The sequence below is a fragment of the Crocodylus siamensis genome, chromosome 6 (genome assembly GCF_052110815.1).
Source record: "Crocodylus siamensis isolate JL-2025a chromosome 6, ASM5211081v1, whole genome shotgun sequence".
NCBI classification, from domain to species: domain Eukaryota; kingdom Metazoa; phylum Chordata; order Crocodylia; family Crocodylidae; genus Crocodylus; species Crocodylus siamensis.
In genome coordinates this window covers 29,529,430-29,547,640 of record NC_143400.1, presented here as the reverse complement: position 1 = coordinate 29,547,640, position 18,211 = coordinate 29,529,430, and the positions used below count along the sequence as shown (strand labels likewise).

At 62.6% G+C, this 18,211-nt stretch overlaps 3 protein-coding genes across 4 annotated transcripts; 1 reads left to right on the top strand and 2 right to left on the bottom strand.

Annotated features, from left to right (window-relative positions):
• Nucleotides 1–144: 144 nt before the first annotated feature.
• Nucleotides 145–4,999, bottom strand: LMAN2L (lectin, mannose binding 2 like). 2 transcript variants are annotated; one of them, XM_090051782.1, is made up of 9 exons: nucleotides 4,778–4,999; nucleotides 4,358–4,476; nucleotides 3,936–4,053; nucleotides 3,110–3,192; nucleotides 2,256–2,288; nucleotides 1,630–1,791; nucleotides 1,424–1,538; nucleotides 1,039–1,158; nucleotides 145–890 (listed from the first exon to the last, which is right to left on the bottom strand). In XM_090051782.1, exons 1-9 carry the CDS (start codon nucleotides 4,974–4,976, stop codon nucleotides 748–750), a joined length of 1,092 nt encoding a protein of 363 aa, XP_089907908.1. In that variant the 5' UTR covers nucleotides 4,977–4,999; the 3' UTR covers nucleotides 145–747. The 2 variants fall into 2 exon arrangements, with proteins under 2 accessions (XP_089907908.1, XP_089907909.1); XM_090051783.1 differs by lacking the exon at nucleotides 2,256–2,288 and having other exon boundaries at nucleotides 146–890.
• Nucleotides 5,000–5,987: 988 nt separating this feature from the next.
• CNNM4 (cyclin and CBS domain divalent metal cation transport mediator 4) lies at nucleotides 5,988–15,236 on the top strand. The gene is made up of 7 exons (XM_090051781.1): nucleotides 5,988–7,402; nucleotides 10,077–10,220; nucleotides 10,585–10,722; nucleotides 11,748–11,917; nucleotides 12,180–12,279; nucleotides 12,809–12,990; nucleotides 13,317–15,236. The coding sequence occupies exons 1-7, from the start codon at nucleotides 6,001–6,003 to the stop codon at nucleotides 13,521–13,523; spliced, it is 2,343 nt and encodes a 780-aa protein (XP_089907907.1). The 5' UTR covers nucleotides 5,988–6,000; the 3' UTR covers nucleotides 13,524–15,236.
• A 485-nt stretch (nucleotides 15,237–15,721) lies between these two features.
• On the bottom strand, nucleotides 15,722–17,021 carry ANKRD39 (ankyrin repeat domain 39). The gene is made up of 4 exons (XM_090053861.1): nucleotides 16,914–17,021; nucleotides 16,715–16,819; nucleotides 16,437–16,640; nucleotides 15,722–16,234 (listed from the first exon to the last, which is right to left on the bottom strand). Exons 1-4 carry the CDS (start codon nucleotides 17,019–17,021, stop codon nucleotides 16,091–16,093), a joined length of 561 nt encoding a protein of 186 aa, XP_089909987.1. The 3' UTR covers nucleotides 15,722–16,090.
• Nucleotides 17,022–18,211: the final 1,190 nt, after the last annotated feature.

Below are 18,211 nucleotides of genomic sequence, written 5' to 3'. Positions count from 1 at the left end.
CTGGATTAACCTAACGCTAGCGTCCTTGCCCGCTGAGGGCTAGGGTCCAGCGGTGTCTCCGTCACCCACACATGGTGAGCATGGGCGCTTAACAAAGCCAGACTGAGGCAGGTTTGTGGGGCACTGGTTGGTTTACTCCCAAGCCCCCCCCCAATATACAGAGGCCTAGAACCGAAAGGGCTGAGCTATTGCCCTGCTGTGTCCCTCCCCACCTCCCCCACCTCATAAAGGATATGAAGAGAGGCCACATGGATGTAAGTGGGGGCAGCTTCCCACCTCACTCTGATAGCAGGCCCCCCTCCGGCAGCTGGGGCCATGGTGAGAGTCTCCATCCACTGAGACTCTCACCCTCCAGGCCTTGAGGTAGCATCACCCGTCGCTCCCTTCAGCACTCTGAGGCAGGAGCTGCTGAGCCAGGCTTTAGGGGCAGCTGTGAGGCTCCAACAGCAGTGCCAAAGGCAGGAGGCCAAGGCAGCTGCCCCAGACAGCAGAATATTGGTCCCAGTAGTTCACAGAGCTGGGACTGGCACCCAGAGGGATTTGTGGGGGAGGGGTGTCTTGGTGCAACTGGGAGGGCCCTGGCCATGTCCTAGACCTAGGGCTAAAGTTTGAGGCACTGATGGCAGGCGCTCAGGGACAGGGGAAGCAGCAGCTCTGGGCACAAGGCAGAGACCCAGGAGCATTGGGATTCTTGTGCAGGGGCTAGGGGTGTGCTGGCAACACTTGAGCCCCTATGCTGGCCACGGCTCAGTAGAAGTGCTTGCGGCTCTGCTCCTGCCACTTGTTGTAGATGATGACGCCAATGACAACAGCAAAGACAGCGGCCACCAGGGAGAAGAAGACGATGAGGAAGAGGGCCAGGCCACTCATGGGCTCCAGTGGCGCATCCACTGCAAGAGGCAGGCGATGGCATGAGCCTGGTGCTGCCTGCTGCCCGCCCCCCGGGCTCCTTGATCCCATGCCAGCCCCGCAGAGGCTTGACTGGGCCCTAAGCCCCAGGTGCTGGGCATGTGGCCGCAGTCTGCTTCCCTCACTCACAGCCAGGGAGCTTCATGTTGTCCACGACAGGCAGGAAGACCTCACGGTCCCACTTCTCCTCTTCAGGCGTGCGCTCCACTGTGAGCTGGTAGAGCTTCAGTGAGATAATGTCGTGGTTATCTGTGGGCACAGGAGGGCATGTGGGCACTGTACCAAGCTGTAGGGAGGCCCCCAGGCATGGGGAACCCATGTGTGAGGGACCCAGGCACCCAAGGGGCTCTCACAAGCCAACACCACCTTGCTCTGGTGGAAACATCTTGGGTTCCAGTAAGCGCCAGGTGCCACGGCATTGCCTAACAGCTTGCCGGACTGCTAGGAAGGGGAGCCCTTGATCCCAGAGCACCTCATCCCTGCGAAGCCTGGCACTGGGAACGGGATTCTATACCTGAGAGGTCCCCAGTGACAGAGGAGGTGCCAAAATAGTAGCCCCGTGGCAAGCGCACGCCTGGTATGTCAACACAGTCTCGCCACTCGTGCTTTCCATCGATGTCTATCATGACCTGGAGGACAAATGGACAAACCGGCTCTCAGGTTGGGCCATGCCACGCATCCCACCCTAGACCGCTGCTGCCCCCCCCGCTCCATGCTCACTGTGAGACGCCGTTTGACGTAACGGATGACAAGGAAGGTGTCATGGTCCAGGTTGCGCACCATAGCAGTGCAGCCGCCCAGCTCCGTGGGACGTCCGTCGCGGTCATGGTCATAGCTCAGGGACCCATTATTCACCATGGCAGAGATGTAGGGGAACACACGCTGCAGTGGGAGGAGGAAAGACCTGAGCAATCACCCGCACTTCACTGCCAGTTGCAGGGAGCAGGGCTTCTGGGCACAGCTCTGAACTGAGGCTGCTAGGCTGGAAGCCATGGCTATCATGGCTGTAGCCTCCCACCAGCTAAATAGAACCCCCCAGGAGATGCCCCTCAGCTCTGTTAATGGCCACCCACCCCAGACACATGCTGCCAAGAGCCCCCATAGCACATTTGGCCTGGTGTGAGATCTGGGGAAGCCTGGCTGCAGGGATATGCAGGCCATGGCAGCCTCTAGGTCTGTATATCACCAGCCATGGGCTGCAGTCTTTCCCCTCCACCAGATGGCCATGGGAAGGTGCTGCAAACTCCCCCCTCCTCCAACCATGAAAACCAGGGAAGCCACAGCCACACACAGGAGAGGCTGAGCACTGGCGTAGCCCTGGCAGCTGCCCCCCGGTGAGCGGGTACCTGGTTTCCAGGGGTATAGCGCCTCTTCTGAGCCTGAGTCCCCAGGGGGAGTGCAAAGCAAAAGAGGTACAGAAGCGAGACAGTCACAAACCTCAGACCCTCCAAGAGAGGCCATCTCAGGAAAAGCAGAGCCAAGGAAAGCTGCCCCAGCCCTGAGACCCCACCCTTCCTTGGGGGTCCCTTCCAGCCCAGCCCATGGAGCCAGGCAGGAACCTGAGAGGCTGGATCAGACTCTGGCTGGGCTGGGAGAAGGGTTCCCAGTTCTCCAGAGTTGCTGATCTGTGTGCTGAGGTCAGAGGCAGCCAGACCCCAGGTCAGAGAGACAAGGGATCCTGCCACACACTCCTGGACAAGGGCCTTCCCGGAACCAAGTGACACCTTTGGAGCAAAAAGCGGCCAGAAAGATCCCCCTTAGCTCATGGATTCCCTTCCCTACTGATGCCCCAGAGAGATCCAGACTGGAGGACAGGCCCAGGCTAAAGCAGAGCTCAATGCATAATGGCATTCAGAGGCCCAGGAGGAGATCTGAGGTGCTGACACAGGCAGTGGGGGTCCAGGATGTGCCTTCAGAGTTGAGGGCTCTGTGCTGCAGACTGGGCTCTACTGCTTCCCTCTTCCCAGCTTGGCAGCATCCCCTGCCCTCAAGGGGACAGCACTCACTCTTCTCCCCCAGCTGGCAGCCATGTCTATGTCTGTTGCTCTTGCTCTGAACATAGAAGGGGCCACGGGTGGCCACCACACATGGACAAGACACCAGAGGAGGCAGTGGGAGAGAGAAACTCAGGAGAGAGGCAAAGGGCCCCACAAGTGCCAACAGCCATGAGCCAGCCAGGTGGTCTTCCAGTATCCCTCACCTCCTGCTGCTTCTCCTCATTGGGATATGTGTCCACAAACACGCCCAGCCCCAGGAAGTTATCCTTGCTCCCGAAGACGGGTCCTGGAAGAGGGGGGAGGGAGAGAGAGATTGTTAGCCATCTGCCACCCTATGTCATTCTGGACAGGGCGCTGAAGTCACACCCCCAGGGTAAACCAAGTCACAAGCCCTATCAGGAGCCACAACTCAGTTCATCCACCTAACATGCAGAGAAGCCTCCACTCGGGAGTGCTGGGCATTCAAAGGCCCATCAGACCATGTGGCTGAGGTCAGTGACCCAACCTGTACTGCTTCAGAGAGAAGCTGTACCCTGGAGGCATGTAACCCCACCAGCTCCTGGCAGTGCTCTAAGCATCTGGAGCAGAGTGGCCACAGGGGCCCAAAACTGCAGGGCCAAGGGAAGCAGTGGACTCTCCATCACTGGAGAGATTCAAGGCTGCATTGGGGTCTCGCCTGCATGGACTGGGAGGGCTTTGCCTTCCTCTGTAGAAGGGGCATGCCTTCTGCCTGGGATCATTCATCATCTATTAACCACCTTTTACAGGACAGTGGCTGCCCTGGTCCCCCTGTTTTCCCTGCAGCGGAGTCAGGACCAATGTATGGTGTGGTACCAGAGCTGAGGACTGTTTTGCAGAGTTTAGATGATGGATGTGTCTGGGATGGTTTGGACGGGGCTGCCTCAGGCAGGGGGTTGGCCCAGCTGTGACCTCCACAGGTCCCTTCCCACCCCACTTCTCTTGTGAGACTACGATTGCCTCCCCATGTTTCACCACCACCTTCCTCAAAGCCACTCCCTGGGCTAGCACCTGTTTGCATGCGGTCCTTGGTGTACCAGAGGGCGAACCCATCGCCATTGAGGTTCTTCTTGCCCTGGCCATGGATCTTGAAGTGGACCTGCATCTCCCAGTCCCGCAGGTAGCAGGGCTGTGAAGCGGAGAGCATAGGCATGGTCAGAGGCACGTGGGTACCACAGGTCCAATGCTCCCTGGCTCCAAGGCAGGTCCCTTGGGCATCACGACCAGGCAGCCTGCACCTTTACACCCTAGTGTCTGGTTTCCTCACAAAGTAATTATCCCCCAGAAGAGCTCATTAGGAGCCAGGAGTCCATTAGATCAAGGAAACAAAGGGAATGCGAAGGGGCGGTCCTATTCTTCCCTGCTCTGCATGCCAGCCAGAGTCCAGGCTGGGGCTGACAGCCAGCACCTTCATCCCACGCTGCAGCACTCACCACGCGGTTCCAGACGGCGCCCTGCCGGCTCTGCTGGTCAGGTGTCAGGCGGATGAACTGGGTCATGACCATGGCGTTGCCCAGCAGGTCCCAGAGCGCGGAGCTGGATGAGCCCACGCCTGGGGGCAGGGAGGGAAGCATCTGCACCCACCGTGGCCTCGGGGGCAGTGCCTGGCTCCCCCCAGCCCCACTCCCACCCCCAGCACTGCGGGCCCAGCCCCCACCCTGTGTCCATCTAGCTGTCCCCAAGGGCCCTCAGCTCCGCCCCCACACCCTCAGTTCCAGCTTGGGGGCTGCAAGCCCCGCCCCTTTACCCTCAGTTCCAACCTGGGACCCCTAAGCCCCACCCCCGTGATCCCCAGCTCCGCCCTCAAGTTCCCCGTTCTCCCCGGGGGGCCGTAAGCTCCGCCCCGCCCCCACCCTGGTAGGGCTTCGTGAGCGAGTGCTCGCGCTTGAAGTGCTCCTCGGTTTGCTCGGCCCGCGCCAGCGCCAGCGCCGCCAGCAGCAACAGCGGCAGCGGCAGCGGCAGCGGCAGGGCCGGGGCCAAGCGCAGCCCCGCACACCACGGCCGGCCCGCCGCCGCCGCCATCTTGGCCGCAGCCCCGCCCCGCGCGCCCATTGGTCGCCGGGGACGCCCGGCCACCGCCACCATTGGCCCCTCCGCGGGGCTCCGCCCCCTATCAGGGCGGCGCATGGCCATTGGCGGGAGGCCCGCCATCCCCACGCTGGGAGGGGAGGGGCGTTGCCGCGGGGCATGCCGGGGGATGGAGTGCGGCTAGGCACTTCCGGTCACGGCCGGCCCGTCTTAAAGGAGCTCGAGCCCCCTCCCCCCCGGGAGCCGGCGGCGAGTGGTAACAGAGAAACGGTTGCCCGGCAACCCTGATGTGAGGGGGTGGTTGCCTAGCAACGGACGGCATGGTGATGGTTGCCGAGTGACCCCCCCCCCACCTGCCTTTTGCCACTGGAGAGGGCGGCTTAAGTTTGACATGGCAGGTTGCCGGGTGACCCTGGTGTCAGTTGCTGAGCAGCACTAGGGTCGCAGTTGCTAGGCAACCCCTGGTCCTGGTGGCATGGTGACGGGTGCCGTGGTGTCAAGGCTGTGGTCGCCTGGCGACGGGAGTAGTGGGCTGGCGGGGATGCCCGGGTGATGGTGCCTTTGTGTTAACAGTTGCCAGGTAACCCCGGTGATGGCTGCTTAGCCACGCCATGGTACTGGTTGCTGGGCAACCCGCTCCCCTCTCCCACGTCTCCAGGGTGCCGGGCAGGGGGTGCTGCTTGTGACAAGAACAGGGTTGAGGCGGGGGCAATGGCCCGGCGCCGCCAGGGCTCCTCGGGGCCGCCTGCTCCGTTGCCACGGCAACACCATTCCGGGTACGGCACCGGGATAGCGGGGGGGCCCGGCTGCTGCTCCTCCCCGCTCGGCCCCGGCCCCGGCCTCCTGTAGCGGATCGATCGGCCGCCGCCGCCGCGAAACAGCAGCGCCTCCTGCCGCGCTCCTCCCCCCGCAGCAGGGCTGCCGCCCCGGCGGCTCTTCCCGCCCCTTTCTCGGCGGCGGCCCTGAGGGGGCGGGGCCGGGCCGGGCCGGGGGGGCGGGGCGGGGCGGGGCGGGCGGCAGTTGGCGGTGGCGGTGGCGGTGGCGGAAGATGGCGCCGGGCGCGCCGCGGCGGGGGTCGCGGGGGCGGGCGCGGGGCGCCGCGCTGGGGCAAGTGCTGGGGCTGCTGGCGCTGGCGCTGCTGGGCCGGGCGGCGGGGCTGGGCGCCGCGGGGCCGCCGCGCGTGGTGGGCATGCGGCTGGAGCCGGACGCGCAGGCCCCGGGCCTGGCGGCGGGCGCGGGCGTGCAGGTGGCCGAGGGCAGCCACGTGGCGCTGCGCCTCTTCGGCCTGGGGCTGCCGGCGCACACCTGGGAGCTGGTGGCCTTCGCCGAGGTGCTGGGCAGCGCCAACGCCTCGGGAGCTGCCAATGCCACGTGCGCAGCACCCTCGCCCGACGTGGAGGTGGAGCGGGGCACCTGGGATGCGGGCGACGCCTCGGCCGTGCTGCGCCTGCGGGTGCGGGCGCTGCGCAAGCGGGAGCGGGCCAAGGCCTACACGCTGTGCACGCGGGTTGCGCCGGGGCAGCCGTGGCGGCACCATGCGGGTGCTGAGGGCCGCCTGGTGGTGGTGGAGGAAAAGCGGTCTTTGCTGCCCATATGGCTGCAGGCGGCGCTGCTGGCAGCGCTGCTGGCGCTGTCGGGCATGTTCAGTGGGCTCAACCTGGGCCTGATGGCGCTGGACCCCATGGAGCTGCGCATCGTGCAGAACTGTGGCACGGAGACGGAGCGCCGCCACGCCCGCCGCATCGAGCCCGTCCGCCGCCACGGCAACTACCTGCTCTGCTCGCTGCTTCTGGGCAATGTGCTGGTCAACACCACCCTCACCATCCTGCTGGACGACCTCATCGGCTCCGGGCTGGGCGCCGTGGCCGCCTCCACCGTGGGCATTGTCATCTTTGGCGAGATTGTGCCGCAGGCCCTGTGCTCACGGCACGGCCTGGCTGTGGGTGCCAACACTGTTGTCCTCACCAAGTTCTTCATGCTACTCACCTTCCCGCTCTCCTACCCCATCAGCAAAGTGCTGGACTGCTTGCTGGGCCAGGAGATTGGCACCGTCTATAACCGGGAGAAGCTGGTGGAGATGCTGAAGGTGACAGAGCCTTACAACGATCTGGTGAAAGAGGAGCTCAACATGATCCAGGGGGCCCTGGAGCTGCGCACCAAGACGGTGGAGGATGTCATGACGCCGCTGCATGACTGCTTCATGATCCCTGCTGAGGCTGTGCTGGACTTCAACACCATGTCAGAGATCATGGAGAGTGGCTACACCCGCATCCCAGTCTACGAGGACGAGCGCTCCAACATCGTGGACATCCTCTACGTCAAGGACCTGGCCTTCGTGGACCCTGACGACGGCACACCACTCAAAACCATCACCAAGTTCTACAACCACCCTGTGCATTTCGTCTTCCATGACACCAAGCTCGATGCCATGCTGGAGGAGTTCAAGAAGGGTAAGCGTGCTGCGCTGTGCCAGGGCAAGCAGGCAGGCAGGCAGGGAGAAGGTTTGTGAGGGGGTGTCCTGGCCTGGGGTCACTGGGGTCAGGCCTGGGCTGAGCTAAGCTGCGTCAGGCCTGGTCTGGGTTACCAGGGTATGGTCTGGCCTGAGCTTAAGCTGAGTGTGGCCCAGCCTGGGGTAATTGGTGTCACTGGAGTTGGGTAACTAGAGTCAGGCCTGTTCTGAGCTACCCTGGGCCTGGCCTGGTCTATGATAAAGTGCATCTATCTGGACTAGTCTGGCCGGGCCTGGGGTAACTGGACTCTGGCCAGCGGGGTTTCCCCTCCCTCTAGATGTCTGGCAACTCCTGGGCAGACCCCCACTCCCTGCTGGGGCTCTAATGTGGCAGGGACCTGGCACCTGCCCAGGGCCAGGGCAGCTCCGGCTCCTTAGACCCCCGAGTGTCTCTGCTGGGTGCACCTGTCAGTTCCTGGGCTGGGAGGGGGGAATCTCCCTGGGCAAGGTCTACGCCACTCCGGCCCATCCTTTGGCTCCAGCCAGGCCTGGGTCCAGCCCCCTGAGGGTCCATGCCTTAGCCTCTCCTGCATCCCCTAGCACACCCGAAAGTGAAAGTGCAGCCAGGAGAGATGGGACTGACTTCCCTCAGCCCGGAAGTAAAAGGAGCTAGAAGGGGTGGGGGGCAGGGAGCTGTTATTGGATTAATTTGAGGGACACACGCAGGCACGCACGCACACACACACCTGATTTCCCCCCTAACCAGACAGTTGCTGTGCTTTGATTTGAGCCTGGGGTGGGCACCCTGGGGGCTGTGGGGTGGGGCAGGTACTCAGCCCAAACCTGCTGGGGGTCAGCGATGCCCCAGCCTGTGCAGACTACGTGATATGGCATGGCCCTGGTTTAACCCAATCCCTGGACTGACACCCCCTGCCCCTCCCCAAGGAAGCCATGGGTGCCAACCATGCCCAGATTTTGGGGTTCTCTCTCCAGGGCCTGTTTCCCGGCTGGTTGGGGTCAGGCCAAGGCTGGCTTCTTTCAGGGGCATGCTGTTCTCCTGGCTCAGCTCCACACTTGCCTACTCTAGGCAACATGCTTGTGAGAGCAGCCAGGTCCAAAGGTCCTGGTGCACCCAGAAGGGCGGGCACCTGGGAGCACCCCCGCCATGGTGCGGGCACAGCCAGGGAGCAGCCTCCACCCCAGGGCAGTTGGGGAATGTCCCTTTCTTCCATCAGTTTCCCTCTTCCCAACTGCAAGGGCCAGAGCATACCTGGGTGTGGGAGGGGCACAAAAAGGGGAGGGGGGTGGCAGCTGGCGTGGTTCTGCCCATGGTGAGCTCACTTGCTATGAATAGCCCCACAGTGTGACTTAAGCTGCAATTATGGGCGTCTGGGTGGCTAGGGGGTTGGTGGGGGGAGGGCATCCGCCCCAGCCTGGCAGGGCTCCCATAGCAGTTTGGAACAGGAAGTGGAGCAGAGGGGGCTGATGGGTTCCTTAGTGCCTATGGGAGTGGAGGCAGGGGGCTTTGCCTTGTCTTGCAGGGGGGAAGTCAGTGCAATGCCCTGCAAGACCCCCAGTTAGAGGTCAGTCTCTCCCATCAGCCACAGGAGGAAGCCTGGGGGTGGCTGCATGGCTGGCCCTGATCTGTATGGGGAGGAGACAGGGGAGGATCTACCAGCTCCACCTGGGGGCACCAGCTGGCCTGGGAAGGTGGGGAGGGTGGGTCTTTACTGCTCCCCCCCCAGCCAACTTACCCCACATGTGACCCTGCATCCGCTGCCTGTGTGAGGATTTTCTCTGGTCTGGGCCTAATCCCAGTTTAGAGGCCTGGCTGCCAGCCATTTTTGCTGGGATTACTGCTGCGTGCCCCCACCCCCAGCTGGGTTGGCTGTGGGCACAGGTGCCTTGGTGGTCTGGGGGGGCATTGGACAACCTTGAGCTCCCAGCTGGTGCTAGACCCCCACCTCAACCTCTGTGCTGGTCGTGGCAGCTCATGCACCCCAAAAGTGGGTTGCATGGTGGCAGCCAGAGGTGTGGCAGCTGGGCGTGGGGCCCATGGAGTTTTGGGTAGGGGCCCAGACTCCTGGGTTCTGCAGTTCTGGCCCCAGGGGCGGTGCTGGTCGTGGGAGGATGGAGAGACTCCAGACGCTGAGTTGCCTTGGTTGCTAATGAAGTGATTGCCCTGAACCCGCTTATTAGAGGGCCTGAGGGGGGTGGGGGTGGGGGTGAGAGAGAGTGATGGGGAGAGTGCAGGCAAGCACTGTCTGTGTGCGTGCTTTGTTTGTGCATGGGTGGGCATGTGCCTTGTGCGTGCACACTGTGTGCGTGTGTGCCTTCTGCATGCATGCACAGGTGTATGTGCACACATGCACTCTGTGCATGTGTGCATTCACTGCGTGCATTTGTGAGCACGCACTCTGGGGGTGGGGAGATGCACTCTGTGTGTGTGCATGTACAGGCAGACTGTGTTTTCACATGTAGGCCTGTGGTCTGTGCCCTTGTGTATGTGGGTGCATGTATTCTACGTGCGTTTTTGTGCACCTTTGTGGGTGAGGAGGCTCCCTCTGTCTCCACATCCCACCGGCTCTCTGTGGGTTAGTGTGTGGGGGTGGGTGAGGGGTGCCCCCCCCACCCATGTCACCTGACTCACACCCATGCCTACATTGCCCATGCAGGCAAGTCGCATCTGGCCATCGTGCAGAAGGTGAACAACGAGGGCGAAGGCGACCCTTTCTACGAGGTGCTGGGGTTGGTGACGCTTGAGGACGTCATTGAGGAGATCATCAAGTCTGAGATCCTTGACGAGTCCGACATGTACAGTTAGGTCCCCCCCATGTCCCCACAGCCCCTAGCACAGCCTCCAAGACCCCCAGGGCCCCACAGTTCCGTCCTGGGTTCCACCAACCCTCCCCTAGCCCCCATGGTTTCCCCTAGCTCTCTCTGGGTCCTCAGCCCCACACATTCTTCCCTATATCTGCTATGCTTCTTGACCCCACAGACTTGCCACCCTCACCATGGCCCCTCTCCCTCTTGGGGCCCCTGCCCCTCCCCACAACAACCCTGCAAGCCTATGTGCCATCCCACAACTCCCTCTGTAGCCACCCCTCTTTCCTGCCTGAGCCTGGGGGAACATGAAGGTGACTCCCCATCCCTCACATGCATGTTTGTGTGTGTGTCCCGCAGCAGACAACCGGAGCAGAAAGCGAGTGGGCCCGGCCCGTGCCAAGCGTGACTTCTCAGCCTTCAAGGACCCTGACAATGAGCTGAAGGTGAAGGTGTCACCCCAGCTGCTTCTGGCTGCTCACCGCTTCCTCGCCACCGGTATGTGCCTCCCTTGTGCCCCTGGCCAGGCTGGTGGGCACTGCCTCCCCAGAGACCTCCGGCCCTGGGAACAGCTGGGCAAGGGGGTTACAGGTGTCCTGTCAGGCCCCAGATATCACCACAGAAATCCAACAGTCTTGTGCAGGTTCCTTCCATGCTATGCATATCTCCAGGCTTGGCTACCTGCCATCTGCACATGCATGTCCTAGCCTGGCTACCCAAAACATGCACACACATGGCACAGCCCTGCTCCCTGGGACATGCACACCCATGACCTGACCCTGCTAACTGGGATGTTCACATGCTTGGCTTTACCCTGCTAACACATATGTGACCCAGCCGTGCTGCCTGAGACATGCACACATGTCCCAGCCCCACAAAAATGGGGGACCAATGCACATGCTACCTGGGGGTCACACACATGTACACATGTGCCCTGGCCCCACTGAACTGGGTGACTTAGACACGTGCACATCCCAGCCCCGTTAACCAAGAGTCATGCTCACACGTGTCCCAGTCTGGCTCTGTGCTTCGTCACATGAGTCCCCAGCCCTGGGAACAGCCACGTTGGTGCTGCCCACAGCAATTACAGGCCAGCGCCAACCAACCCTGCCATTAGCTAGCGGCTGCAGCTGCCATGGGCTGTCCCCATTCTGCCTGGGCATGCTGCAGCTTCCCCAGCCCTTCTCACCACCTCCTCAGCAATTCTCTCCGCCCCTAGGTAGCAGAGGCAGGAGCCTGGACTCCTGGGTTCTGGCCCTAGCCAGGTCCCTGCTTGGGACAAGTCAATTCCTCCTCCCAGCTGGGTACCCCAGTGCCAGCCTGGTACTGCCCCTCCCACCCCCCAGCTCAGGGCTGGGAGCATGGCTGCATTGGACCCTGTACATACTCACACATGCATGTCCTGCCTGGTGCCAGGTCCCTGAAGCTCTGGGCCAGGAACATAACCATGCCAAATGCTGTACACACACACATCCCTGCCTTGCTCCCATGGAGTCCCTGATCTGTCCCTCTCCTCCCTCCAGAGGTGCCATTGTTCACACCCAATCTGATGTCGGAGAAGATCCTGCTGCGGCTGCTCAAGCACCCGGATGTCATCCAGGAGCTGCGTTTCGACGAGGCTGACCGCCGCAGCCCACGCCACTTTCTTTATGTCCGTGGCCGCCCTGCTGACTGTTTCACCCTCATCCTGCAGGTCCGCATGGCCTGGGGCAGGGGAAGTTAGGGGCACTGGCAGGGCTTGCGGGTGGTGAGGGGAGATGAGACAGGTCTGTGGGTGAGGAATGAGGGGCACCGGCAAGGTGGGGAGGGCAGGGGGCTGTGGGTTGGGAGTGAGGAGTGCTGGGGGGGCAATGCTGCCAGGCTGTGGCTTCCCCCAGTGTGGTTGGTCATAGTGGGTAGGGGGGTGGTGGTGGGCAGAGCTGTGCCATGGGGGTTGACCTGTCTTGGTCCTGCAGGGGAAGGTGGAGGTGGAGGCTGGCAAGGAGAATATGAAGTTCGAGACAGGCGCCTTCTCCTTCTATGGTGTCATGGCCCTCAGCCCCCCACCCAACACAGGTGAGCCCCCCTGGCCCCTGCCTCCCCAGCCCTGCCAGTGCCCATCATTCTCAACCTGCAGCGTGCATTTAGATGGGTGCCATCTAGCAGCCAGGTTGAGTCTTGCAGGCGCCAGTGTGTGGAACCCAGGTGCCCAGGTGGTTGCCCCCTCTGACCTGCTTCTCCTTCCAGCTCTCTGCCTCCCACCCCCACTCCAATCTGGGTATCTCTGGCCCCCCCCTTGCCCCTGTTGATGCTGCTCTGACCTTCCTGGAGCAGTCACCAGAGGGCACCATTGCCTCTATCTACCTCCCACCTTGCCCATGGCAGCTCTGCTGCACCTGGGGGCACTTGGTTTATGGACGCATGGGTGGGCAGTGGGAATGCAGCAGGCGGGGCCAGGCCTCAGCTTTGACTCCTCTGGAGGGCCATGGGGATCTGGTCTGACCCCCACTACCCCCCTGAGGTGTGAAGTGCTCCAGGCTGACTTCGCGGTTGACCCAGGCCAGGGGGGCTGGAACCCTACTCACCCGCCTCCTGCTCCTCGCAGAGCTGCGTTCCCCATCCCACGGCAGCAGCCTGAATCGCTCGGCCTCACTCAGCTACCCTGAACGCTCGGACTCTCTGCCCTCACCTCTGGGGGGCAGCAGCAACCAGCTCAGTGTTGCCTCCACGCCCCAGTACGTTCCTGACTTCAGCGTCCGTGCCCTCACTGACCTCCAGTTCGTAAAGGTGAGGCCAGGCTAGGCTTGTGGAGGGGGGGGCACTGGGCCAGGCTAGGGGGTGGGTGCATGACCCCCAGGGGGCATTGTTGTAGGAGGGACAATAGGGGGCCTCAGCTAGGGCAGCCAAAGCTGGCTGCAGTCTCTTAGGGGGCAGCAGGGGGTGATGTCCTGGGGAACAGGAGACACTAGGCCCAGCCAGGATGGGGGGAACTGTCCCCAGGGGGACATTAGGGGACACTAGACCCAGGCTGGGGGCTGGGGCTGGGGGTGGTTTCTGGCATCTGCAGTAGAGGGTGCTGGGCAGGGGTCTCACAGTCACGTCCCCACCTCCAGATCACACGGCAGCAGTACCAAAATGGGCTCTTGGCCTCGCGCCTCGACAGCTGCCCCCAGTCCCCAGAGAGCGGCAGCCCTCCGCGACCAGAGCCCAGGGGGCTGGAGCTTTCAGGGGGGCTGGCTGACGAGACCACAGGCCTCCTGCATGACCGGAACTGCCTCAGCCGCTGCAGCACCCATGGACCCCTGGAGAACTCGGTCTGACCCCGGCCATGGGGCCACGGCACCCCCGGCCACAGGGGCTGTGAGGGCATGTGGGTACTCAGGGAGCCGGAAGGCATGGGTTTGCGAGATGGGGGGCCTAGTGTGGGCTGCGAGGGTTTGTGATGTGTCCTCGTGAGTCTAGGCTCTGCCATGGAGCCCCCCGACATGGTGTAGCTGGCCAGGAGCAGGCCGTGGCTGATAGGATGTCATGACCAAAGAAGATTCCCTGTCTCCCAGTGGATGCTGGGGCCAGGGTGCCACATGGTGCCAGGCAGGCCTTGGGCACTCTGGCTGTATCTGCCAGGTGATCTGTAGCTGGGGTGAGGTTTCATCAGCTTTGCACATGGGTGGCACTGGCCTGGCCTGGGTTGGCCCCCAAGCCCACATGGTAGCCAAGCTGGGGGAAGTTGGCACTCATCAGTCTCTGCAAACCAGCTGCATTCACATGGTGAGAGTGAGGAGTGGTGTGCTCTCCGCAGCCAGCCATGATACCATCCCTTGGCTATCTTGGTGCCAATGTGTGTCCAGCTGTGGCCAGAAAGGCCGAGACTGTCCCCCCCCTCCCCCAACAATGACGACGACACTGGTTCAGAGCCAGGTGTGGATCCATGGCCTGGTTGCTGCCTTGGTTTCCCTGTGGAAGTTTCCCAGGGAGACACCACTGCCCCTGTCCCCACAGGCATCATGTGGCTTTGCCAATTCCTTCACAAGCCCCTAATCTGGCAGTACTCGCTCAGGCCAACCCCCCACCCCAGTGCCCACTGCCTGGGGATTGTCCTTGAAGCTGATGGGTCACGTGCCATGGGACTGAATCTGCTGCCTCAGTTGTCTACGTGGGGAAACTAAGGCGTGGCACCAGCCTATGTGTTCTGGTGGGGGGAGGGGGGGAGTTTCAACCATCAAATCAAAGGTCCTGGTTGGCTAAGACTCTGGAACCAAACCATGAACACACTCTATGCAATGGGTCCTTCCACCCGCACCACTCCCCTGAGGCCCATCCCCTGTTGGCCTCTGCATGGCCATTATATGGACCAGGGAGCAATGGACGAGGGTCTGCAGGTGTTCTGCTGTCTGGGACACTATGGACTATGGTCCCAAGCATCACAATATATGGACTAAGATGTTGTGCTCTAGGACCCAGGGCCTGGCTCTGTATAGAGTGGGGCCTGGTGTTAAATGGACTGAGGGCATCGTGCTATATGAGCCAGGGCATTGCACTACATAGACTAGGGGTGGGGGTGTTCCATGACCCAGGCATGCTGTTACATGGGCTGGGTCTGGCATTCTGTGGACCAGGCATTATGTTGTATGGACTGGGCGGTACATTATGTGGACCGGGCCTTACTTTATATGGACCCAGGGGGTGCTCCCCCATTCACATAGCTTGTCCAATGATGATGGGGTGGGGCCTGTCTCACTCCCTATTTCCACCCCCCCCCCACACACACACACACACCCCCAGCCTGGCCTGGCTCAGCTCAGGAAGGCCCATGGGCAGGGGGAAAGAGGAAGGGGCAAAAGCCCCTCCATGCTGGCCCCCATACGCCACCCCCATCAGCAGTATGCTCTGGGGGGGGGGCAACAGGTCTAGGCCAGGGGCCCTGTGTGTGTGTCCCATGTGTCCCTCCCCCCCCAAGCCCTGTAATCCTTGCGATGTGAAATGCAGGCTATTTTTCTGGATCGGGTAATAAATATCTCCAGACAAAGTTTTGCACCAGCCCTTGTTTCCTAGCCCCAGGGGTGGGGCCACAGGCAGGGTCAGGGCACGTACAGGCCATGTGTTGCCTCAACCCCCTGCTCCCTGGAGCCATGGCAGAAATCACTGGCTTTGGGTGCAGGATGGTGGTCTGGGTGCCAGAGGTTGGTCTGGCATCTTGCATGGCATGGAGTGTCCTAGCCCTGCCCTCCCACATTACATGGCTTCCTCATGCTGCCCTTCTTCCCTGGTTCTCCCTGCTTCAGCTCCTGGGCCCCACAAGGGGGTCCTCCAGCCCCAGGGCAGACAGCAGGGCAGGGGGCGTGGGGGCCCATCTCCCCTGTCTGTTTCTTGCAGCCCTCCTGCCACCCCCATGGGCACCCCCAGAACTGCAGCCAAGAGGTACGGGGCACCTGTCATGGCAGGGAGATGGATGGACAGATGGACAAAAGACCAGGATGGAGCCACCAGGCCGCAGGACAGAACACACACCACACAGTGCTGGACTCAGCAGAGCTTTCACTGACAGTGTATGGGGGTACAGCAGTGCCAGACCCCCATAGCCACAACCAATATGGCTGCTGCAGCTTCACTCCTTCAGCAGGTCGGGCCCCTGTGCCCACAACCAATATGGGTGCATTAGCAGGCCAGGCCCCCTTGTGCCCACAAGCAACATGGCTTCTGTTGAGCACAGTAGGCCTGGTGCCCACAAGCAACATGGCTGCTGCGGCTTCACCGCCCCTCACACCTCTGCAGAGCCAGGCCCAGGCCTCCGTCCGGAGGGGCCGTGGGCCTGCTCCCGGCTGCAGGGCACGGGCCGCGGGTCGCGCTGTCTGAGGCATCCACGGCGGGGCCCAGGCCCAGATGGGCCTCACGGTGCCAGCAGATGCTGCAGGGCTGCGCGGGGCGGCGCCAAGTCGCGGGGCGTCCTGGAGCGGGCGTCGCGGGCGCTCCGCAGGTCCGGGCTGTGCTGCAGCAGCAGGGCGCACAGCTCCTCGTGGCCTTGCGCCGCGGCCTGCAACGGCACGGGGGGCCGGGTCACGGGGGCCCAGGAGCACCAGGGTCATGGGCGCCGGGGGGCCCCGGTCACGGGGCGGGGGTCAGCACGGGTCACAGGGCACCCGCACCACCGGGGTCATGGACGTGGGGGGTCCGGGAGTGCCAGGGTCCCGGGGCGGGAAGCGCCGGGGTCACAGGTCGCGGCGAGCCCCGCGCACCTTGTGCAGGCTGCTCATGCCGTCGGCGTCGGCGCGGGCGGGGTCGGCGCCGTGGCTCAGCAGCAGCCGCGCCACGGCCAGGTGCCCGCAGGAGCTGGCGCGGTGCAGGGCCGTGGCGCCCCCGCGCGTGGCCGCGTCCACGGGGGCCCCGCGCTGCAGCAGCAGGCGGCACACGGCGCCGTGCCCGGCCCGACTGGCGTAGTGCTGCGGGGAGCGGAGCGGGCTCAGCGCCGGGCCGGGCCGGGCCGGGCCGGGCGGGGCGGGGCGGGGGTCCTCACCAGGGCGGTGTAGCCGGCGCGGTCGGGCTCCCCGGGCTCCGCGCCCTTGTCCAGCAGCGCCCGCACGCGGCCCAGGTCCCCGTCCAGCGCCGCCCCCCACAAGCCCTACGGAGACAGCGGGGCAGCTCCGGGCGCCGCTCGGCCGCGGCCACCGGCATCACCCGCCCCCCCGGCACCCCGCCGGCCCAGCACCCCGCGCCCCCGGACCCCGCTGGAAGTCCATCTCGGCCAGGCTCTGGCAGGCGACGGGCGCGGAGCAGGAGCAGTGACAGGCGCAGCCGTGGGCGCCGGGGCCGGGCGCCGCCATGCCTGGGCCGGGCACTGCGCGCCCCGCCGCCTGCCGCTGGGCCAATCACAGCGCGGGGGCGGGGCCAATGCAAAGGCCTAGTCCGGTCTCTTCTAGTCACGTGCCCACAAGTGGGCGGGGCGTGATAGACAGCCCCCTGGATGTTAAAGAGGCAGAAGGGTATTGCCAAGGCGAGGAAATGTTGCGTTTAGACGAGCGTTGAGGATTAGCTGAGCTGTGGTGGAGCTGTCTGTGGGCCATGCAAGGGTACAGATGGCACCAGAGAAAGTGGGATGGGATGGGGGCACTGCTTAGACTACCTTGAGCATGACGGAGCAAAGCCAACACCTGAACTAGCGCCTAGGAACTTGCCAGCTCTGCACAAGGGGCTCTTTCCTATATGCTCCAGACTCCTTCCTTTCAGTTCAGGAGGCCATGGATAGCTACAGAGACATGCATGCCAATATGTATACAGCACACCACTAATCCAGGCCAGGAGGTGGTTGCCAGCTTCACAGGCACTATCCTCAGTACCTGCTCACATCTAGTAGGCCAGCCATGACAACAGAACAGCACCTATCGGCAGATTCCTGGTGTGGCTCCCCCTTATCAGGGGTTTTGTAGCAGAAATGGAGGAATTAAGCTCACTGATTCTGTTGCTCTCAACAATTGTGTTGTCAGCACGGTGTTGCCAAAAGCTGCCTGTCAACTGTACTGCAACCGTGCACAAAAATCATGATCATCTCTCCTCTCTTACTACAGCCACCTCTGTACTGTACTGTACTCACTACTCTTACTACACCACATCTCTGGGTCAGAAGATAAAACTAGCAGCTGATTTATAACAGGAGTTACCAGCTGCGGTGCTTCATCCAGGCGCTCCCACTCCCTGGCCAGTGCTTATGGGGGGGCACTGGCACTCCTGCCTGCCCTCCCTGCCCATCGCCTAAGCAGGGAGCACAGCCTGTCAGGGTGCATGAGCACTTTTGGGGTGCATGTTCACCCCCTATGTGTCGCCACTGGGAGTTACCAAACTTTGCTACTGGGGGCCATGCTTCTGATCTCCACTGCAAGTCCTGCAACTTGCAGTGAGTTTCTGTTGGGCTCACAGAATAGCTTGCATCCCATTTGGAGTTATGACCCCCTAGTTTAGGAGCTGCAGACCTCTAACCAGAGTAAATTGCTCCCTGTGGAGATAGCGGTGAAACACA